The following is a 24,271-nucleotide window of genomic DNA, read 5'->3' on the forward strand; positions in this document are numbered from 1 at the left end:
CAAAGTCAGTTTGCAATAACCAAAGGTAATCTCAACAATTTCACAGTGGATCTATCTGTCCTATCTTAGTAACAGAATTTGTATTTATTTATTTTAATGTCTCACCTTTCTCTCAGCGCAGGGCACAGATACATTGACCAAACCACACAACTAGTCCATAGTGAGGCTGGGAAACATCCATGGAGAATACTCCATTCACTGTATATCGCCTTAAGGGTACAAAGACATATGTGTCAGTAGCTTTATGGACTGTTCCAAGAAAACCAGTTCTTAAAGATTATCAGGATTTGTCTTTTTTCCCCCCATCTAAAACTATATGGAATATGATGCTGGTACTTTGTTGTTGTTGTTGTGGCTGTTCAAATCATTTCTGACTTCTGATGACCCTAAGTGCAACCTATCACGGGGGTTTCTTGTCAAGATTTACTCAGAGGAGGTTTGCCATTGCCTTCCCCTGAGGCTGAGAGAATGTGACTTCTCCAAGGTCACCCAGTGGGTTTCATGGCCAAGCGAGGAATTGAACCTGCTTTCCAGAGTCTACTTTGTTATAATTTTTTGCAGTATTGATAGGTTGTAATCTGTGCGGGAAAGGGGGAAGATTGCCCATTGGTTAGACCTGTCGTTCCCTCCCAACCTTTGGTCCTCTATTTATTTTGGACTTCAGATCCCGGAAGCCCCAGCCAACATGGCCAACAGTCAGGAATTATGAGAGCTGTAGCTGAAAACATCTGGAAGACCAAGGGTTGGACCATGGTGAAAACAGTATCTGCTCAGTTCTTGCTTGTGTGCAATCTGCCACGATGAATAGATTTTTTAGAATTCCTCTTACAAATGTTTCATTACAAACACGTTACAAATTCTTATTTGTAATAAGTATGTCACAAATTAAATTACAAATATGTTCTAGCTCTAATATTTGTGGAAAATACATAAAATGTGACTAGACACATACTGGCAACAAATCAGATTTTGTTCAGTGCAATTTGGGCTGTGATTGTGATGCTTCTTTGTGACCACTTTAATGGTGGGTTTTGTGTGACATTGTGCGAAATCATTACGTGTAATTATGTGATTTTTCCAGGACATTCATGGGATAGACTCCTGCTCTCCTTCGTGTGATAAACTCAGCCGTATTGGAGCATAATTGTTGTCATCTGACACCAAGGCCATCTCCTCAATCCTTTTATGAATCTGGCTGCTTTGATTGCTCTAAATACAGCTGTTAGCATGTTTTGCCTGACAAACCTCACAGGAATTCAGGGACATATGGGGAGCACAGGCCCAAATAAGAGCTCAAAACACTCGAAAGGCTGTGTGCACACTGCAGATAATCTGGCTTGACATTGCTTTAACTGCCCATGGAATTCTGGGAAGTGTAGTTTGTTGTGGCACCAGAGTGGAGCTCTATCTACACCAGTGGTCCCCAAACTGTGCTCTTTAAGGGGATTTTTTGGACTTCAGCTCCCAGAATTCCAGACTATTGGCTGACATGGCTGAGGCTTCTGGGAGCTGAAGTCCAAAATTATTATTATTATTATTATTATTATTATTATTATTATTATTATTATTATTATTATTATTATTATCATTAAGCTTTATTTATATAGAGCTGTAAATTTACACGGCACTGTACATAAAACAGATAAATCTGCGTACAGCGTACATTCTACATAAACAATTAAATAATACATATTAATTCATGTTAACATTCAATAAATAGGGCAGATAGTTCTCTTAAAGGGCACACAGTTTGGGGACCACTGCTTGACTGTACTTTTATAGTGCTGCTATTCCACTTTAACTGTCTCTTGTTGCATTTTGGAGTTTGTAGTTCAGCGAGGCCTAAGAGCTCTCTGGCTGAGGATTCTAAACGCCTCCCCCTTAAACTGCAAATCCCACAATGCAACGGGAGGCAGCCGGAGCAGACAAAGTGGACTAGCGGCACTATACTGTACGAATGTAATAACTGTGGGCTCCCCTGCGGCTTTGGAAATTTGGTTGAGTCCTTCGGCCATCTTTCCCCCCCCGCTCTTCTTTTGACTTGGTACAATCCAGAACCTCCTGCGAAACAAAATGGCGGCGACCGGAGAAGGCGAGAAAGTCTGGAACCGTTTGGAAGTTCCATGGCCGGGTTGTATTACTACGGTGGCCGTGCCGGCTCAACATTCCTCGGGTAAAAGGGGAACCGAAGCAGAGGCAGCGCTAAGGGGCTTTATTTGGCCTGAACGATGGGATTGTAGACACAGATCCTTGCCTCTTTCGCCTTCGCACGTGGAACGAGAGCCTCTGGGTTTATTTGGTCCAAAACACACTGCAGAAATTGAGACAGCTTTAGCCGTCCTGGCTCAATGCTAGGGAATTCTGGGAACTGTAGTTTTGTGAGACATTAAGCCCTTCTACGTGAGAGACAGCTCAAGTGCCACAATAAGCTATAATTCCCAGGATTCCCTAGCACTGAGCCAGGACAGTTAAAGTGGCCTCAAACTGGATTATTATTTCTGCAGTGTGTTTTGGACCTAGGTGCCAAAACACACACTGCGGAAATAATAATCCAGTTTGAGACCGCTTTAATTGCCCGGGGTCAGTGCTGGGGAATTATGGGAATTGTAGTTTTGTCAGACATTTAGCCTCTGTCAGGGAGAGAGCTCTGGTGCCACAACAATAAACTACAGTTCCCAGGATTCCCCCAGGAGTTAAATAGGTCTCAAACTGGATTATTATTTTTGCAGTGTCTTTGGAACCTTTGTTAGGATTTTCGTTGAATATTGCGAGGAGTTCAGGGGGGTTTGAGGCAGGTTTTGGGGGAGACGCAGCTTGTTGCGTGCCTTTCAGCTGCCTCGATCCTAATCGGAGAAGGTGGGATACGAATAAGGTTCTTATTACTCAGTTGTTATTCAGGTCATTTCCCGCCCTATCATGGGGTTTTCTCAGCAAGTTTCTTTGGAAGGGCTTTGCCACTGCCTTCCACTGAGGCTGAGAGTGTGTGACGTGGCTTTGCATGGCCAAGCCGGGATTCGAACCCTGGTCTCCTGAGCCGTAGTCCCAACTCTGAAACCACTACCTCACATTGGCTTTTTAGGGATGCGTTTCTACACCCTGCAGAAATAAAACAGCTTGATACCACTTTAACATGTGGCTCAAAGCTGTGGAATGCGCTCTCTGATACTACCCAGAATTCCATAGGATGGAGTCACGGCCTTTAAAGCGGTGTCAAACCGCACTACAGTTGGCCTCCGCATTTGAGGCTTTGACTGTTGCGGATTTATTTGTGGCTTTGATGAATACGTTCTATATGAATCTCTAGGTCCTCCAGTGCAACTCTACCAGAAATTGGCCACTGAGTTGTGCTGGAGAACTAGAAGTTCCTAGAGAAAACACTTCTCTAGGCATTTGTAGTTCCTCCAGCTTGATTCTGTGGTCAGCTTCTGGCCAGTGTTGACCATAGAGTTGCACTGGAGGACTTGGAGATCCCTATAGAGATATTCTCATAAGTAAAAAGGATAGTGTGAAGTCAAAGGCTTTGATGGCCGGCATCCATAGATTTTTTTGGGGTTTCGGGCTATGTTTTTTTTAGAACATGGCCACATAGTCCAAAAAACCCATAAAAATCTATAAAAAGGATAGCGTTTTTCTATTTGTGGTTTTTCCACGTTCATGGAGGTCCTTCACCTCTAATCCTAGTGAATGTGGAGGGACCACTGTATTTCTGCAGCGTAGATGCATCCATAGTCTTTACAAAATGATATGTATAACCATTTTCATTATGTATCAGTTGGAGCCAATTCACATAGGAATGTACTCATAAACAATGGTCTGCCTGTTGTATATTAGATCTGTGATGGCTTATACACACATGTAAATCATCATTTGTGGTAACAGTCAACAGCTACTGAAAATACATGTATAAACTAGGCTGTGGAATGTTGTACTTATGTTCTTATGAATGTGTGTCTTCTTCTGTGAGGGTGATAATGCCATGCTTGCTCAGGAGTAAGGTTCACTGTTTTCAGTGGGGCTTCTTCTTACGTAAGAAGACACATAGCAGGAGTGGGAAGCCTGTTTTGGTCTGAAAGCAGAACAGCCTCCATACAAGACATATCAGAAGACTTCTCTGCAGGGTGACAGGTACTGCCCTTATCTCAGAGCCAAATGGGATAGCCCATCACTCTCTTTCTAGCCTAGGTGCAGGCTATTTTCAACAATTGGTTGAAAGCTCCAGGAATAGATTCCACCTCAACATTAGGAGGAACTTCCTGACAGTAAGAGCTGTTAGACAGTGGAACACACTCCCTTGGAGTGTAGTGGAGTCTCCTTCCTTAGAGGTCTTTAAACAGAGGCTGGATGGCCATGGATGCTTTGGTTGACACACGCATCTTAAGAGGCCAGAAGCTGCACCAAAGCTGCGTTCCAGTCCTTCGGACTGGAGCGTGGCTTTGGTGTGACTTCTAGCCTCTTATGACGCATGCATTATTTAAACAGCATACCTGCAAAGTGATCTGAAGCAGCTTTATTTTGGCCTGCTTTACAGGCTCATTATTTCAGCCCTTAGTAAATATGTTATGCTGGGGGGGGGATATCTTTGCAGGCAGGCTCCTCCTCCCTCTGGCCATGCCGCAATATATGTCTCTATTCCAGTGAGGCCACAGGCCTCTTTGTAGGCAGAGAACAATGGATTCCTCAAGAAGTCTCCATGTTTTTGCATCAGGAATATTTTGGTGGTGTAGAGGTAAAATGTCCAAATTCAGTCCAAATTTAAGAAGAAAAAAATTGTTTTGCCATGGTTGAAGTCGCAGCCCACAGGCTACCCTTCATGAGTCCCCTGTTGCAGCTACATATCCTTCAGTTTTAACAAGATAAATCACACCCTAATTCCTAAAAAAAACCCAGAGTGAGAAACTTTTGATGCTGCAAATGTATTTGATTACAGCTCCTATAATCATTCGTCTTTTTAGACACAGTCTGTGGATACTTAGATTGTGGGTACAATTTCACCTTGCAGATGGCTTGGATTACAACTCCCATCATCCCTTACTAGTGGCTTTGCTGGATGAGGCTTTTGGTAATTGTATGTCAGACAAACAACATGTTTCATCCCCATGCCAGATTAAATAATATTTTTGAATGCATTTTGGGTTGAAGATTACAAAGTTTAAGGATGGTGCTGAGAAAACAGTACTGGTTTTCAAATGTATTTCAGTTTCTAGGAGTTAACCTACCGTAGTCATTTCTTGGGAAGCCAGAAAGGAACATAGGGTAGCCTTGTACTCTTTCCCAATGTAGTTCTGTTCAGATGTTATAGACTGCAATCTTCATCAGCTCCAGTCAGTGGTCAGGAATTCAATGATGGAAGTTGTAATGCACTACACTGAGGAAAGCTATTTCTGGCAGCTCCTGAAGGAAATACAGGTAGGTAAGTACCGTATTTTCCGGCGTATAACACGACTTTTTGACCCTTGAAAATTGGGTCAAAAGTCGGGGGCCGTCTTATACGCCGGGTGCGCGCACTCGGCCGCCAACTTCTCAGGTCTCCGGAGGCCTGAGAAGCCTGCAGCCTCGCGCCGGCTTCTGAGGGGCCTTCAGAGGCCTCTTAGAAGCCGGCACGCGCGCTCTCGGGGCTGCCGGCCTCTCAGGCCCCCGGAGGCCTGAGAAGCCTGCAGCCCTGCGCTGGCTTCTGAGGGGCCTTCGGAGGGCCCTGAGGAGCCAGCGCACACCCTCTCGGGGCCGCCGGCCTCGCAGGCCTCCAGAGGCCTGGGAAGCCGGCAGCCTTGCGCCGGCTTCTGAGGGGCCTTTGGAGGCCCTTTAGAAGCCGGCGCGCGTGCTCTCGGGGCTGCCGGCCTCTCAGGCCTCCGGAGACCTGAGAAGCCTGCAGCCCCACGCCGGCACGGAGGAGGGGTAGCCTTATACGGTGAGTATAGGCTAAAGCCTATAATTTTCTTTCAAAAGTTGGGGGTCGTCTTATATGCCCCGTCGTCTTATACACCGGAAAATACAGTAAGCAGATTGCCAGGCAAGAGATGGAGTGCTATGTCTCTGCCTGGCAGAGTAATGTTAGAGAAGTAATGTAGCTCTCCATCCATTCTCTGCTAAGTTCTAGCTGGCTAGTCAAACATTTTGCTGACTGATAACTTTTGTGGACTTATTTAGATATCTGCTAAAGTGCTTCAAAGCATACTTCATGTGTTGATGTGTTGAACAAATTCTTGCAATGTCAGATAAATGTCTCTTTATCTTTTCCAGTGAGGTGCCTTGCTGTAGTTAGGAAGGAGTGTCGTGCTGTTAACAACATTTTAAAAAATAAATCAATGGTTACAGAACAGTGCCTCCTGCGTTCTATCATCTATCATTTCCACCACCAGATGAGTCATCATAAGCCATATCAGTCACTCAAACAGGTCAGGAGAACCTGAAAACATACTTGGACATTGTCTTATCCAGGGGTAGGCAACCTTTTTGAGCCGGGGGCCGGGTTGCCGGCCCTAGGGAGGGGGGGGGGGGGGGAGCCAAAAAATAAATAATTAAATAATTCTTTAAAAATTAATAAATTAAATAAACCGGAACAAATGTAGGACAAAATTTTCAAATGGAGGACACTTTTCCTAAAAAGATGGAGGACACACAAAAAAATTGCTGATTTTTAATTTTTTTAAATATAAATGCATGTTTCGAAGGCTTCTATAGACAATTGCCCCCCTTGCCCGCTGCTTGCCCCCCTTGCCTGCCGCTTGCCCCCCCTTGCCCGCTTCCTCCTGATAGGCCAAAGGCTCCGGCGGCAATCAGCGGCAGGACCGGGCTGGGGCCAGTCCCAAGGCCTTGCCGGGCCACATCCGGCCCGCGGGCCGCAGGTTGCCTACCCCTGGTCTTATCTATTTGAAACTAGTCATCAGTTTGGGAAATGATAACAAATTACAAATGAACACTCAGCACTGTGCAGAATCTAATTTTATTCTCCTAAATTTAAGAACTTGAAGCTTGTTTTTAGTTTTTGGAGAAAAAGCTCTGGATATTCCTCATTGTCTCATCTGGAAAAAAAGTAAATTTTGTAGATTAATATTTGTGTTTGCAGAAGAGAAACTGATATTTTTCTTAATATGTTTCTGAAATTTTCCATTAACTTACAATGTTGTATTTCAAGAAAAATATATATGTTTATTATGCAAAACTCATTTCAGTGTATGTGTATGTGAAGAATTTATTTTCATGATTCCATAGAAATTAATGTACAAATAGCCTGTCACATTGCCACCTGAAATCTACATACATTATCACAATCATCTTTATCTTTATTTATACCATGCATTTTTCTAAGACTATGACTCAAGGTGGCTTACAAATTAAGTGGTTAAAAATAGGACAGTTCAAAACAATACAGCACCTTCTTAAAAGCCTTTTCCTCAAACACCTTCAGTTCCATAAATCTATTGGAATAAACAAGTCTCCTCCTGCCAACACAAAGATTGCAAGGAGCCTCCCTAAGGAGGGAGTTCCAGAAGCTAGAGGCTGCTGAGAAGACCATAATTGGGTATCCACCAATCCTACCAGTAAGGTTTCTTAGGCCTGTTACAGACAGCCAAAATAAAGCTGCTTTGAGTCACAGTGAAGGTATGGTGTTTCAATGATGCATGCGTCCTAAGAGTCCAGAAGTCGCACCAAAGCCATGCTCCAGACTGGAGCGTGGCTTTGCTGTGGCTTCTGGACTCTTAAGACGAATGCATCATTGAAACACCATACCTCCACTGTGACTCGAAGCAGCTTTATTTTGGCTGTCTGTAACAGGCCTTAGTCTGATGGAATGGCTGCTGTTGGATAGCCCAGACCTAAGCCATACAGGGCTATCTAGGTCACAACCAGCACTTATGCCTGGTTTTTATTTTTTTAGAATCTGTGATTGAGGAAGTATGTTTAAGATTGTAGTCCAAGTTCCTAATAACTTTGAATAGAAGCAGTAGTAATAATTAGCTTTTAAATGCATTTTAATGTGTTTGAAGCACATCACTTGTGTTACTGCAAGTACTGTCTCTCTGTATGTACCTTCAAGTTGACTTATGACAACCCCATGTATTTCATAGGGTATTTTAAGGCACGGAATATTCAGAGATGGTATTGTCAGTTCTTTCCTCAGAAATATAGCCTACAGTACCTGGTATTCATTGGTGGTCTGTCATCCAAGTAACTAACCAGAGCTGACTCTACTTAGCTTCCAAGATCAGATGGGATTGGGTGCATTTACGGTATTTAGGAACTGTAGTCAGGGATATTTTCAAGACTTAAGGAGTTTGAGCTGTAATTTTCATTTTGTCATTGGTGGAAGGCTTTCATTTGTACATCAGTGACTGCAGGGGAAAAAATTAAGAGATGTCTATTGAACAGGAAATGTTTTTAAAGAGATCTATACATAAATGCTGGTTGTTAGCATCCAATCACCTTTGTGTAAAATCCAAACAACAGCAGCAGCAGCCTCCCTGATCTTCTTGAAATATGAAGGGGAATCCCACAGGAGGTGCCATGATACTTAATATTTCCTGTTTTCATCCCTATTGCTTTCACAGTAATGAGTATTTAGTTGGTTGATTATTCATTTGACTTAAAGTAATTGTCTTGCTGTAGGGTAGAAAGATGTCACACTTGCATCATTTCATGCATGCATATTATGGATTACAGTTTAGTGAACTGAAATGTGTGTAGATGAGAAGTTTAAATTTTCATCTAATCAGTTGATGTATTCCCCCTCCTTCCAGGTGCAACAATGCTTGAAGCGTTTAAATCTAATGAATCTGGAGAAGCCAATTCAAGATCTTATTCAATTGGAGCCCATGTAAGTAGCATAAACTAGCATATCCAACCATGTTTATATGAGTTTATATTTTACATCTTTACTTTGTTGAGTTTGGTCCAAAACACACTGCAGAAATAATCCAGTTTGAGATTTCTTTAACTACCCTGGATCAATGCTACGGAATCCTGGGATCTGCACTTTTGTGAGACATTGAGCATTGAGCCTTCTCTGCAACAATAAACTACAATTCCCAGGATTCCCTATCACTGAGCCAGGGCAGCTATAGCGGTCTCAAACTGGATTATTTCTGTAGTGTGTTTTGGGCCTTTGTTAGGTTAAGCATTTTCAGGTAATTTTATTTTTGCTGGAGTTCATAGGACTTGAAGCAACTGAAATTCATTTTTTGTCAGTGGTGTATTTCATTGGAATAACCTGTGTTAATGTAAGATGGGGTGGAGAAAATGTGGCCAACATGCTGCATACTGTGAAGAGAACAGGCAGTTTAGAAAGTTGAGAACAGCCAATAGGAATGAAGCTAGAAAAGGATGGGACTGCTCCCAGGAATAAATAGAGGCAGAGCCATGTATTAGGGGAGTGTGTGTCATTGAACCTTGAGGGGTTAGCAGCCGAGGGAGACTGCTGTGAGATGCAGTTAGAAGAGGTTTAGTTACCTAAGTAAGGGCCTAGATGACTTTGAAGTTAAAGTGTATGGGTTAATATCCTGTGGGATATATACATGGCTAGGAAGCAGTGGAGATTATTGAAGTCATCTGGAGAACTGATGAAATAAATATTAGGAAACTGTAGAAGTTCAGTTAAAGTGGCTGGTGGTGTAACAGATAACCAGATAACCAGATAACCAGGAGGTTTAAGAGATACAGAGGCTAGATACAGGTTCTGTGGGAACTAAGACTATAAGGGAACGTTTATTACATGCCTCTAAGTTGTACCCATGACTTAACATATCAAAATCCAAAATTTTGTCCCCAAAACCTGCCCTCGATTTATACATGGTATCGACTTGTACATGTTTATATATGGTAATCTGTACTGGAAGCACTGACCTTCCTCCACTCTCTTATCCATTCAATCTTTAGTGTGAGAACATATAGTTATGCATGCTGGGATGTTGTAAGTTCTTTTAGATGCCCCTAAGTTTTATCATCGACCTCTCCCCAGTCATACCAAAATCCATAATTTTGGCCCTAAAACCTGCCCTTGACTTGTGCATGAAGTCTACTTATAGTCGAGTATGTACGATAGTTGCCTGAAGTGTGCTTACAGATAACATCATCTGCACTATTAAACATAATTAATACACTACCAAAAGGAAAAAGATATTTTTATCTTCAACTAGTGGTTTCTACATAACTGGTGGCAACTAGTGAGGTAGTTGCCAAGCCATCACCTAATTGGTGGCAAGGATAGCACACAGTGTAAAGGAGTTTGAGAGATTTGGCAGTGACACCCCGTCACACAATTCTCCATTTCCAGTTTTGCAACCCCCAAGATGCCAAACTGCCCATTTTAGGCGACTTTTCCAAAATAACAGCCCCAAACCACCAGAAGTCACTGGTTTCCTTGCCTTACCTTCCCACAACACTAACCCTTCTCCACAAAAGACTGACCTCCTGAAAAGAAACTAGAAGTGTCACAACATCACTTGTGGTGTTTTAGTGATGCACAAGGCTGGCCCTCCAAGGGTATACAGATTTTAAAAAATGGCCCTTGCTTCTCCCACAGTAGCTCACTCTTGTTGTGAGATGGAGGAAGTTTTCAAACTATAGTAAATAATGAAATGTAATTCAAAATCTTGCATTAATGGAAGTCACTCCAAGCAAAAGTATTATTTCTGCCTTGTCCTTTTGTTTCTTCAGTACAACAACCATGTGTACCAAGCTGTAAGATTTAAGCATGTTTGAAAAGAAGATTTAAAAAGGAATAAAGGCCAATATGGTTGCAAAAATTTTGGGCAAACTTAACATAGAGCAAGATGATTATTCTTTTTTATTACAGGAACAGTTCATGTCAAAGGATTCTGCATATCAGTTAGTTATTACAGGTCCTGTACTATGCTGGAAGCTGAATGCTGGAAGATCCAAGCACAGATACAAACATTCTGCTTCTTATATTTTTATATTTTGAAATAGGAATCAGATATCAGAAAATCCTACAGAATCTTTGGTTCCTAGCCAACCTGTGATAGAAGTGGTCATGGTGAAGATATTGGGTGGTTGCAAGCTTGTTCTGCGTTTACTTGAACGCTGTTGCACAGCATTTCTGTATCCTTCTAAGGCAAGCATATGGTTTAGAAACATTTGCAGTTCTCATTTGTTTCTTTAAATGTTTCTGATATATGGTAACCCTAGGTTTGTTGTGGCATCAGAGCTTTGCCAACTATAGTCCCCAGAATTCCATAGCAGTGAGTCATGGCAGTTAAAGTGGTGTCAAACTGGATTATTTCTGCAGTGCAAATGCGACACTTATTTTATTTAAGACTAGCTGTACCCGGCTACGCGTTGCTGTGGATCAGTCTGGTTAAATGGAAAAGAAAGAAAAGAGAAAGTGCACATTTCTAAAATATTTAATGTCACAATGCTTGTGGGTATACAATATTTTTTGTTGTTCCATTGGCTGTGTAGATATAGAGATTGTCTGGTTTGTCAACTCTGCAACATGCAATTGTCCATGTCTAGATGTAAACTGCACAATTCTAAAGATTAGCCCGAGCTTTGTTGATGGGGATTGCGAACGCCAATCGAATCGGGAATTGCAGTCTCTTAAATTGAAATGGCATATCTGTTGAGGTGTGTTGCTGTTATGTCCAACAGATGGTGATGTTTTTCCCAAAAAACACATATTTTTACGTGTGACATCTATATATAAAAACATATTAGGTATATACAAACATGCGTGTATTCGTACGAACATTGTGTCAAAATTTCAAAAGCAATTGATGAAGAACTTCTGGAGATTTAAGATTTTGAACAAACGAACATTTACATTTTTATTTATATAGATAATAATAATAATTTGTTTTATTTATATACCGCTATTCCAAAGATCATAGTGGTGAACAGCAAGTAAGCTAATTAGCAAGTAAGCTAATTTGCCCCCAACAGTCTGGGTACTCATTTTAGATTTTATTTATATGCCATGAAGTTCTCAGATCTTACCCTTTGGCTTGACTTAAAGCTGTCTGCTCACTGAACTTCAGTCTGTGTTCAATTGTATTTAATTTTTGTTTGTTCTCTCTTCGATCAGTTGTGGTTCAACCTTAACTTCTTCCTCAGTTTGTTTGTTAAGCATCTGTGTTTGCAAGAGTATATACTGCTGAATACCCTGGTTTCAGGATTGCTGAGCCGACTCTGGTACGTATACTTTTAAAAAAATTGATAGACTTATTTCTCCTTGTACTTTTACATTTCTCCAGTAAAGAATCTGCTTAACATGTGTTCTGATAATCGCAGGTAGTATCCAATGAACCCTCTCACAGACAGAATGGTTACCATGAGTGGAACAGCAAAGGGTGTGTTTTCTTCCCCTGTGGAATCCCCTACATGACCTTAAAATGTTCTGCAGGTCAGGGGTACCCTTTGGAACAGTTTTTTTGGTGGGAGTCCATGAGAAGCTGCAAGAGAAGAGAATGTCCCTTTCCACAAGTGGCAGGTCATTTACTCATGCGATGTTGGATTTCACCTGATAGCAATATACAGGGATGCAAGTTGAGATTCTATCTCTTCCCTGCTAGAATTAGTGGGATCTAAGTCGCTATTCTGTGCTTACAATTTCCATAAAACTAACTGATTTAATTATAATGATAACCGTGACATATTCCTAGGTAAGAGATTTTTTCCAGTAACTAATCTAACCCTTTTATTTCAGACAACTAAAACTGCCAGAGCCACAAATCTTAAGTACTGATCAAGGCAAAAGTGTAGTTCCTTGCCATAGCTTCCTTCCACCTATACTTTCCTTTGTCCTTCTGCTTGCCTTCAGGCAATTATGGATTTTGCTGTGCTATTAAATTTTATTTTAATTAAGGCTTATAGCAATTGAAATATAATTCACAGTGTTTATGGCAATGCTATAGAGATCATAAAACCATCTGCCCTTTGATTTACAAATAAAGAGAACCAGAAGGGAAGGAGAGTAGAAGGAAAATAAAAAGTGGAAGATCAAAATAGTTTAACAGTTTAAATAAACAGAAAAGGGAAGTTGATATAGGAGTATTGTGTCCAATCGCAGTCATGATGTCTTGTATGGATGGAGGCAGAAGAATTGCCCATTGTCTCTTACTGCTTTGACTGCGGCCAAGATGCCCATTTCTTTGAAGGTAATATGTAGAAGAAAGACAGAGACTGCTACCACACTGCAGAATTAATGCAATTTGACAACACTTTAACTGTCATGGCTCCATCCTTTGGAATCCTGGAATTTGGTTTGTTGTGGCAGCAGAGCTCTGTGATAGAGAAGGATAAATACTTAACAAAATTAAAATCCCAGAATACCATAGCATTGAGCTAATGCTGTTAAAGCTGTGTTAGACTGCATTCTGCAGTGTGGATGCAGCCTGGCAGAAGGCCTGGAGAAGAAATGGGTGTGCGGAAGCTTTGGTGTTTGCTGCTGTTTTAAAAGCAGGCAAATGTTTGGCAACTGGTCTGCCAGCCTGCAGCCCTACCAAAATCCAGTTTTTGCATTCATGTTTCAGGTAGTAAGGTGTGTGTGACAACACAATTATAATAAAAACTTTAAAAACACCAGATAAGTTCCATCATAGTAAAGGACCTCATACTGACTGCATGTAAAAGAATTGCTGGCTCATTTATCTAGGTCGGTACAATTGTTGAGATGTTCAGGTTTTGAAATGTTCTTGCATTAATGCCACAAAGAAGGAACGGAGGTTTTTTTTAATTATTACTCCAAAATTTTTCTTTTAGAAATTGTTTCTAATTTCCGACACTGGTCATAGGAGAAAGACTGGTGAATTCATATTGTTGAAGTCAAACTAGCAGGAGCAAAAATAATTGGGAAGTTGTAGTGGAAGAGTCGATCAGATTCAAGAAATGTATCATGCAGCAATGCATTATGTATCACCTGTATTTCACCTTTTCTCTCTGTATGTTAGGCTTCTCTATAGAGGTGTCCTGAAAAGCCTCAGTTCTTTATATAAGATCCTGTTTGAATTATATCGAGAAGTTTCAGAGATACAACCAAGGCCTTATATTAAAGGATTTGCTTTTCCTTCCGAAATACATGAATTTCTGGGAACCCCTTATTTGGAGATTAAGAAGAAAATGCCTAGAGCGTTTGTAATGAAAAAGGCCGGAAGTGGATGGATGAATAGACTATTTGCTGGAAGCAAGACATCTCAGTCTCAGCTTGTGACTGCAGCAGGTCCTACAACAGTCAGAAGGAAGATGAGGAGTTCCCAGAACACCATCGATATTGGGAAACCAGTTCTGGTCAACAGGACTAACCAAGGTAACAGGCAGTGGCCTTTCAAATTCAGTGGAAGGGAATGGAAAAGGAAAATAAGATCCAGGCACAGGTTCTTAAAACTATGAGCCTGGGGAATGGCTGTTGGACAATCAGAGAGGTAGAACTGCTGGAGTTTGCTTCCAAACAGCTAGTGATGGCACTGTTTTTGTTCTCGTTCTCAGCCAGAGTGAATGATTTCTGGATGACCATATGGCATGTGTGTAAACTTCCCCTTCTTTTTAATAGTGTGTTTGCTGCTGTCCTGAAAGGTCTAGGGAAGGAGAAATGGTTTTCATCATGCCATCACCCACAGGTTTTTTTAACTGTTAAACTATTTTGCACAAATGTTGCATTTGCTTTAGAAATAACTTCTAGCCTATTGTGCTCAAATATTTAGGTATCGACTGGCACAACCGTATTTCTCAAATACTTTTCTTAAATAAGAATACTTTTTAATGTAAGAAGCATGTCATTGATATCAGAATCATTTTGTTTCTGGTTAAGTACATGGGGCTGTAGCCAAGCTAGCTTATCCTCTTATGAAATACCGTAAAAGCTGTGTTCTTCATTCTAGATCTTGGAAAGGAGTTGGACTTTGATGTTAAGACCTTATGCAAGTATCCTAATCTTGCTCTACAGGAGGTTTGTTCCATTTTGTTTCTGTCTTGCAAATATTAGATTTCATACCATTTTTTATTTAAGGTCTCAAAAAATTGGTGGTGAAGGGATTATGTTTAAATGGCTAAGAGTGTGTCCACAGGTTTATGGGAAGGTATGAAATTTGCCTTTTTGGAGGGCAATAAAAATTTTGGGGATGGGAATATGGGAGCAAATGTTGTCCTGCGGACTCTGCTTTATGTACCTGAGTATAGTTGGTCAGATTGTCGATCTGTTTCTTAGTATTTAATTACTTTATAAATAGGAAGGGAGCAATTCTGAACTCTACTTGAAGGCAGTTAGAGGCTTTAGGATACAGGGGAGGTGCTAGGCTGTCAGCAAGGACTGAGTCATTTGGAAAGATACATTGAGGGCTTCTAGGTTTTTCTGCTAGGTATGTTGGAGTGGGTTTGACCATATGCTGAGTCTGTATGTATACTATACCCCTAAATGGTGTGGTTAATTTTTGTCACACTGCTATTAATTGTGAAGGGGCACTAACAGAATATAAGTCAGAAATGGGAAAAGCATTCCACTTCGTTCCTTTGTCACAGGAAGAGACAGTAGGTTGTTGATGCTGTGCCACAGAGTTTCTCCTTTTAGTACAAAGGATTGTTCTATTTTATTTATTTATTTATTTATTTCCCGCTCTTTTCCCAGGACTGGGACTCAGAGCGGCTTCACAGCAATTAAAAAACAAACAAACAAACAAAAAGTACAATTAAAACATTTTAAAAATAAATAGATAAATGGCATGCATTAAACAGAATGATTAAACTAGTCCAACATTCCTGCCTGTTCTTATAATGATTGATGATTCTGCTTCTGTATATCATAGGTTGGGAACTTCTTGCTTTCCAAGTAGTATTGGGCTTCTGACCAGAAATGATGGGAGTTGTAAGCCAGTGGCATCTGGGAGGGCCCAGATGTTCCACCTATTCTTGCTAGTGGGGGTTTGAATAGGTAGTCAGTCTTCACTACTTCACACACTCCTGCTAGTGGATTTTTTGGGAGGAGGGGTATGTTATCAGAAATCATTGCTGTTCCACAAACACTATTCTAAAGCCATAGTGAGCATGCTAAAAGCCAGATTTTTCTTTGGATCCTGACTAACGTGTTTAGGATCCAAATGTAAGACAGATGCAAATATATTTTCAAGCCAGTAGTTAAAATCATGATCATAGACCTATTTGATTTCTCTGCTTCAAATTAGGCTTCTTCTAATCAAAGATGCTAGGTACTAACCTTAGAAACTTTAACCTTTTTTCTTCACTGATGAATTTTACCTTTCAGTACTTTTTTATATTAATTTATTTGCTTTTAATTCATTTGCAGACTATCAAAATCAGGGAACTTCCTGGATCAAAAGAGAGAGAAATGTCTACATCTCCTAAATCACTGAAGTCCCACCATCTTAAATCTTTTGTGTCCAAATTTCAAGAAGCGAGTTCCTTTGGAGAACTGTCGGACGCACTGAGATCAACCATTCTCTGGTGCAAAAACAATAAACTTAGACGAGAAGCTTTCTTCCTTGGAATGAAGCTCTTGAAAAGTAGGCGGCTACAGCATGTGGAAGCACAGGGTTGCAGGTTTGTATTAGTATTACTATCATCATCTAGTATTTTCTGGTAGGTCTGAGTCTCTTTATTTGCTAATTTTTGAACAACAACAACAACAGTAATTATTATTATTTATATCCCGCTTCTCCCTGTATTGGATCGAGGCAGGTAACAAGATATCAAAGACAATAAAATCAAGTCAAAAAAAGAGAAAAAGACAAAACACAGAAACAAAAACTTTAAAACTTTAACCATTTTATTTTCCAGTTTGCTTCATTGTCCCATTTTTTAAACCAGACCTGCACAACATAAAGTGCATGGGCTACTTGCTGCCTACCAAAGGATTTCTGGCAGCCCGCAGGGAAGAGCCAGGTGGAGGAGGAAGAAAAGCGAGTGTTCATCCTTCATGGCTCTTCCTCTGCTCAGCCTTCTCCTGAGGGGAGGCCGGGCATAGGAGGATGGAATTAATATTAATTAGATTTTAATTAACTTAATTAATTAATTATCTGCAGCCTGAAGAAGTTTAGACTATTTTAACTTTGACCCCTACCTATTGCCAAGTTGTGCAGGTCTGTTTTAAAACAAATCATCTTTGAGGAACCCCTTCCCAGCTCTTTACTTCTTATCACAAAATTATTCAGAGACCCATACATGAGATCGCTGACATTTTTACTCAGGTCAAATGCCAGTTTCTCTCACATTAGGCACACTAGCTGATATGAATAAACTTAACTACTGGTAATACTTCTAAAAAAATCTGAGGCCTGAAATATTTCTGTCACCTAGGTTTTCTTTAGTTCCTGGGGGGCATAGATGTGTGAATTTTTTTTGGTGTTGATCATAAGGGAACATACCTTGCTCTTCACTTAACCCTTTGAGCTTTCAGCAACCAAATGTTTCAGAAAATGGCAGACACTGATAAAGGTGGAGTGTGAATAGATAGAACTGAGAAGCTACTATAAATTATTATTATTTATTATTAAACTTTATAAAGTGCTGTAAATTTGCACAGCACTGTACAGAATAATCAGATTAATTAAAATAAATAAAAACCTGCAGGAGGCGTACATTCTAGAAACAATCATTACACATTAATACAATTTAATTAAAACAATAACTATAAAACATAGGTTAAAATGAAATTTTGAGTAAGGCTGGACGGGTTTTGCTTGCTTGCTTGTTTGTTTGTCTTAGATCCATCAGTTCTGACATCTTTTTCCAGTTGTTGCCATACTTGGCTTGATACTTCCTGAGCATCTTCTTTTTTTAGAATACTTTCCATTATAATTCTGAGGGTCAAACATTTTCGTCGCTTGGTAATAGACAGGTCTCCAGGGTTATGGAGTGGGAGACATTCCTTGAGCTGTGGGAGACAGATGTGCACCCACACAGTGCGGGAACCCCAATTTCTGGAAACCATCCATGATCAGAGCAGGCAGAGTCCTCCCTTCAAAGCCCTTCCTTGGCAGGCTCTACATGTGAGCTCTGCACCAATTGCTCCAAAAGTCACCCAGAGCTCACGACCACTTCTTTCTCTCCAGGGCGGGAGTTCTGTCTCCCTGAGCAATCCTTATACCAAACAAATGTTCACATTTCAGCCTTTTCAGGTCGGCTTGCTCTTTAGGAAATCTGTAAACAAGAGCTTTTCTGCACTAATCCACTCTTCCAAGAATGTCTTCATATTTTTCCTCAGCAACTCATTTTCCTTCTTGGGGAACCTGCCAAATCTCACTGAGATGCCTTGTTGCTTAAAATTTTTAAATCTAACCAAGTCTCTCATGACCAGTTGCTTCTGAGTGCATCCTCACATGTGTGATGAACTCCTCCAGTTCCTGGGTAACAGTCTCCAAATCTGGCATTGGAAAGCCTGGGGATGCTAGAAACCCATTGTCCAAGATAACAGGTTCAGAAATGGGATACTTGGAAGATGATGATTCTTTCTCATCTGTATACTCACTCGATCCTATTGGAGAGACGGGATATAAATTATTATTAAACGGGGATTTTTGCAGCCTGCTGGATACTTGACGTGTGTGAGGGAAAACCGAAGTCAAAGGCACAGCTCCAGCTGTGGCTGTCTTACTGTGTAAAGTGTACTGTGCCTGCTACATGTTGTGGGGTATATGAAATCTAGACATATCTGTAATAGTTACTGTATATGTAGTAAATAAACAGGTGATTTGTTGGCCCTTACAGATACAGTGTTTTACTTGGTACGGTATTGCTGAAGGTAGTTTCTGACAACAAACCACCTCATGGTGAACATGACCCGGGGTTCAGAGGCTATGACAGCAAACTAGAGTAGACATTACCAATCTTGTAAAACTTTGCATACAGCCCCAATATATTCTGCTGTCTAAGGACTAATCTAGCTAAGCATGGGAAGCTTTTTCAGCAGATTTGCTGTAACAACTACAGATACAATGGCAGTGTGACATTATTGCAACATATACAGTGTGAACCTCTGGCCAGGAACTCCTTGTCTTTCTGTATAGTACTTTAAAATTATATGTGCTTTGCACATGCATAATTCTTTACTGTCTGTCTTTTATTGATCATGTGGAAGTTAGGAAGATTTCTCAGTATGGATGTTACAGATAAAAATAAAGTGTGTGGATTCAAAGATGTTTGAGGAAATTTCTTGCAGGATCTCTCAAATTCTTGCCTTGTGTGAAACCGATGTAGTTAATAAATGAGTTTAGTTTTGGAAAAACTGCTATGATAATATCTCCCTTACAGACTACAGAGAAAACTTCGTTGTGTTAAAGCTACCCTCTGTAAATATCTCACACTCCCAAGCTGCAGAAGGAAGCTCAACCAGATGCTTAGAGCACATTCCCATCTACAAATGTGGAGCAAACACTCAAGAAAGTCAACATGTGTTTCAGAAAGAACACCATCTTCCATCATACCTGCACCATCAGACACTCCTGGCTTCACAAAGGGCAAACTATTACTTTCCCTTGGTCAGCAGTCTAATTGTTCATCTCAGTTATGGACTGCTACTAACAGTTCTAACGAAACTGGTGGAGGACAAATTCAGGGGGATGCTTCTGCCCTTGTGGTAGAAAGAACTTGTGCCCATATACAGGAGGAAATTACTAAGAATACAGATGATATTGATGACATTTTTAAAGCAATAGGTTTATAACACTCTGTTCACCATGTTCATACATTTTGGTTCTGCAGAATAAAGTGTTCTGTTATTGCATGAACAAATGAAGCTGAACTACTGTTTTTGTTTTGCTTTCATGTTCTCATTACCTATATGCTGCAAGCTAAAAACACCCCAAAAATTATTTGTGGAAATTCCAACTTTAATAAATACAATAGTATATTTAGATAGCAACAAATGGTACATCTGAACACAACTCTATATTTGAAGTCCAGACTAAGAAATGAGAATCCAAAATGAATATATGTGCTGGCTTCAAGGGAAAGGACAAATCAGGCAATTGAAACTTGTCTTCTTGTGAATGCCATTCTGCATAAGACTTTTAAGATCCATAGTTTGCTTCATCAAATGCCTTTCTGGCCCGTTTTAATTCTTCATTCATTGTTAGCAAGTCTTTCACACGAGCAAATTTCCGTGGGTCTTTACGGATCAAGAATACAATATCTTCAACTTGCACTCGACCTTGCCGTCCAATAGACATTGCCTTATGGGTCTATCAGGAAAAATATCAATTTGAATTAGAACAAAAATGATTTATTTGGTACTACTGAATTGTTGGCCAACATTCTCATTTTTAGATGAAACACTTCTAGTAGGAGTCAGGATGACAAGAATGACCCTTATTTTGCATGCTGTAAATAATTTCATGTGTGTATATCTCAGTAAGGAAAACAGTATCTACCTTGGCCACAAATTCTCCCAAGTCCAAGGTTTTCCAGAATCATAACCAATGACTATTAACTGAAAGTCTTTTTGCTGCTTGAAAGTAGGTTTTAGAACAATTTGTTTTTGAATGCAGAACAAGCCTTGAGACTCTCTGCCTCCTTAGGTATAGCTGTACATCATATTGATAGATAACTCTGTCAATGCACATATGAGGCTATTCCTTCTGTGCAAAAAGTCTGCATGATCCATCTGTCTCCACAGGCACTGTTCAGCTTGCTTTGGCTGGCTTCTCTTCCACATGGAGGGAAGAAGGAGCAGCTTCTGCCCCCAGCCTAAGTCTGTTCCTCCCTCTAGAGTTTAGAACAATAAGAACAAATCCAGGCACATCCCCACTGCCGTTCAGTGGCTGGAGAGATAGATATACTTGAAAGCTCTGGCTCTTGGCACTAGGACATGAGCCTTGCTGAAGATGTTACTGGACAGTACCCCCTCCAAGGTCCAAAAGAGTGATAGATTTGCAAGAAAGAGTAGTTTATTGTGGTGCCAGGGCTATCTGACAGAAAAGGCTAAATGTCTCACAAAACTATAGTTCCCAAAATTCCCTAGCATTCAGCCAGGGCAGTCAAAGCAGTCTCAAACTGGATTATTTCTGAAGTATGTTTTGGACCTAAGGCTGCAGTGTAATAGATTTGATCAGGCTATGTTGCACTGAACTCTGCAGGGCTCATGTCTAGGCAAACATGTTTAATGTTGAGTCATGAGCCTTGCTGTATCAGCACATCAGTGTTTCAAAGTGTATACAAGTCAACATGCCAATGTAACAACAGTTTATGTGGCTTTGTTTTGCCTTTTTTAAGGGCAGGTGCAACAGCAATGAGAGAGCAAGCAAACAAACACATGGGTATAGAAATGTAGCAAGTAATGATGGGTGGGTGTCATAGTTAAATCTTTGAAACATTTAAAAACTATTTTACAATGAATTTAAGAGTGTTTGGGCTTAAATGTGATCACTAGATTGAAAACTCTCTCAGACAACAAATTGATTGATTTTTCTATAAACTATTTCTAAGCCTAATTGCTCCCATAGGACTGCTACCAAAACAATGTGATACAGACATTTTGACTCCCTCCTGCACTCCTGAGATATGATTGAAAATACATTTTAAGTCATGTAAGTTCCCTAACAATGTTCAGGAGGAAAAATCTTGCTTGCTTCTTCGCTCCAAAGAACAAAACTTATAATTCCTTCCTTCAAATTCTGTTTCTCCAAGTACAGATTGAGTCTCCCTTATATGGAGTTCCAAGATCCTAAATATTCCACAATCGTCCACATGAGTGGCTCACATAGCTTTGCTTTTGGATGGTTCAATGTATACAAACTTTTTTTCATTCATAAAATTCCTTAAACTATTGCATACAAGGTGCATATGAAACATACATGAATTTCAAGTTTAGGCTCGAGTTCCATCTCCAAGATCTCATTATGTACATCAAATATTCCAACATACTTCTAGTCCCAAGCATTTCAAATAAGGGAGACTCATCTGAAACATGGACACTACAACACAGAAACAAAGAGCCCATGCCTTGCTGCATTTAGGTTTCTCACCATCCAAGCATACAAGAAGGACCTACCATTTCTGTGATGAATTCTATGACTAAGTCTTCAAGAATATCCACTGACTCAGTGTAAGGGTTCTGGTCATCTCCAAATCCATACATCATACATCGCACTGTAGAACAACAACAAAAAACCCATCTTCAGTGGAATGAGGAATAACGTGACACTGGAATGTTTTTGCTGTTCACTGAAACTCTCTCAAGTGGAAATGAGGAGTCATATTTTCCTAAATTGTTCAAAGAAGCAATGGCCTACATGTCTATGCAAACTTTTAAACTAATTTTAAGAAACATCCACCTACATAATCATGACTTGCAAAGTGTATCTTCCATTTTGAATACTGAAACAATATTAGCTACTATCTTGTTGTACACAATTATGTGTACACCATCAAGGACAATGCTTGGTAATCAATTTTTATTTAAACCTTGCATAAAAGAAAAGCCATAGGGAATCAGACCAAAGGTCTATATAATTCAGGGTTCTGTTCACATAGTGGCCAGCCAGATGCTTACAGGAAACCTATAAGCACAAAATGCTAACTGCTGCAGAAAGAGTGTGAAAGGCCAAGTGAAAAATACTACAAACCTAATTCATCTGACTATTAGCAATACTAACACTCTTGAAATAGACATTTGTTTTGTTCAGCTTAAGTTTACAGAAATTTCCACAGTTTTGACCATGGAAAAGTTAATTCAAAGATATAGCTGTGTGAGTCTGTGGAATCAGTATGTAGACAGATCTTGTAGCACCTTTGAGATGAACTGAAAGAAAGAAGTGGGCAGCATAAGTTTTTGTAGACTTGAGTCTACTTCCTCAGATGCAGAAAGGTCAGTGAAACTAGATACTGTGCATCAGGGGATCTGACACATACGTGACCGAGCATAAATTACTAAAGATAAAACATTTCTTTTATGCCCCTCATATAATCTTAAACAATGCTTTTCAGCATAATTTATGTATTCTGTGGTCATCAAGTGATCTCACATTATGTACATGCGCATAACTCTGGTTTCTCTTCAGATCGCATAAATCTTTCGCCTTTTACTTATTGTAAGACTTTTAAAGCAGGCTGAAATCTGAAGAGGAATTAAAACATGATGATTATTATTATTACTACTACTATTTTGGATTTATTAAATGTCCTACACAGCCCCCCCCCCCCCCTCTCTGCATGTTCTCTGTATTCAGTACTGTCTATCCGCTCACACTCTTTGGAGAAGAGCCTCTTCCTTTTCCCCTGGCCACCATCTGGGCCTCCTCCAGATTCTTCAGCATCTTCTTCAAACTAAAAGGGGGAACAGAAACAAGGATGAGGGAGAAGAAAGGAAAGAACCCAGCTAGAATGAGACAAATCCACGGCGAGACTGCATTGGGGGCTGTGTACAGGTCTCCTTCCATCCAGCTGCTTGGCTGAATAAAAGCTATATTGATAAAGAAATGAAACAACAAATGAATAAAAATAAAACTACTGGAGCCCTATAGATAGCCAAGCTCCCAAAGGGCGAGTAGGTGCCCCAAAAGGCCAACCGCTCCCTAAATCCACTGCAATTAACCACTTCTCCCTCACTCACTGGAGGATCTTCTTCTTCGTCCGCCATTTTGCCTGCGGACGAAGCTTCCGGTAAACAAAACCAGCCGCCTAAGCCAGCCCGCCACTTCCGGCCGCCATTTTGCCCTGCCCTTAGACTTTTTCCGCGGAGCGCCTCTGCGCATGCTCTTTCTTAGAAAATGAAGCCATACCTTGCCCTCACTTTGCCCTTGATCAGGCGCTTCAGTCCCTCCCTAAACTGTGCCCTTTAAGAGAATTTTGGACTTCAGCTCCCAGAAGCCTCAGCCATGTTGCCCAATAGTGTGGGTTTCTGGGAGCTGAAGTCCAAAAGAGATCCCCTTAAAGAACAGTTTGGGAACCACTGCATGGATGGAAATGGAATAGATCTCCAGAAACGACTTGGAGGCACACAACAGCAACAACTGTTGTTGTTATATGCTTTCAAATAGTTTCCAACTATTTAAGAATAATTAATTAATTAAGGTGAATTAATTAATTAATTGGGTGAAACTTTCATGGGATTTTCCTGGCAAGTTTCCTCAGAGAGGGGTTTGCCATGGCCATCCTCTGAGGCTGAGAGTGTGTGACTTGCCCAAGGTCACCCAGTGGGTTTCCATGCCCAACAAGGATTCAAACCCTGTTCTTCAGAGTCATATAGTCCAACCCTCGACAGTGGCTCATTCCAGAACCATCTAACTATACCCCCAAATCAAACTTACTACTGGCTTATCTGGGCAGTTTTTCTTTTGCCCAGAGGGTTTTTTCCATTGCTTTCCTCTGAGGCTGA

General features: G+C 40.5%; 2 protein-coding genes across 7 annotated transcripts in view; one reads left to right on the forward strand and one right to left on the reverse strand.

Annotated features, from left to right (window-relative positions):
* The window catches only part of NEPRO (nucleolus and neural progenitor protein), a 49,450-nt gene extending 29,765 nt beyond the window's left edge, over positions 1-19,685 (forward strand). For 3 of the 6 annotated variants that reach the window (XM_042456727.1, XM_042456726.1, XM_042456729.1), the window contains exons 4-11: positions 6,238-6,392; positions 8,736-8,812; positions 10,924-11,055; positions 12,067-12,144; positions 13,902-14,257; positions 14,829-14,896; positions 16,247-16,500; positions 19,210-19,685. In XM_042456727.1, the coding sequence (XP_042312661.1) occupies positions 6,303-6,392; positions 8,736-8,812; positions 10,924-11,055; positions 12,067-12,144; positions 13,902-14,257; positions 14,829-14,896; positions 16,247-16,500; positions 19,210-19,621 (1,467 nt within the window). In that variant the 5' untranslated portion in view covers positions 6,238-6,302 and the 3' untranslated portion in view covers positions 19,622-19,685. Of the gene's footprint in view, positions 1-2,032; positions 2,174-2,646; positions 2,857-3,612; positions 4,126-6,237; positions 6,393-8,735; positions 8,813-10,923; positions 11,056-12,066; positions 12,145-13,901; positions 14,258-14,828; positions 14,897-16,246; positions 16,501-19,209 lie in introns of those variants that run through there. The other 3 variants (XM_042456725.1, XM_042456730.1, XM_042456731.1) reach the window with 3 other exon arrangements.
* An 81-nt stretch (positions 19,686-19,766) lies between these two features.
* TAF13 (TATA-box binding protein associated factor 13) lies at positions 19,767-23,663 on the reverse strand. The gene is made up of 4 exons (XM_042456746.1): positions 23,507-23,663; positions 23,142-23,220; positions 21,947-22,044; positions 19,767-20,138 (listed from the first exon to the last, which is right to left on the reverse strand). Exons 1-4 carry the CDS (start codon positions 23,531-23,533, stop codon positions 19,968-19,970), a joined length of 375 nt encoding a protein of 124 aa, XP_042312680.1. The 5' UTR covers positions 23,534-23,663; the 3' UTR covers positions 19,767-19,967.
* Between the last annotated feature and the right edge of the window lie 608 nt (positions 23,664-24,271).

Source organism: Sceloporus undulatus, chromosome 3 (genome assembly GCF_019175285.1).
Source record: "Sceloporus undulatus isolate JIND9_A2432 ecotype Alabama chromosome 3, SceUnd_v1.1, whole genome shotgun sequence".
In the NCBI taxonomy this organism is placed as follows: domain Eukaryota; kingdom Metazoa; phylum Chordata; class Lepidosauria; order Squamata; family Phrynosomatidae; genus Sceloporus; species Sceloporus undulatus.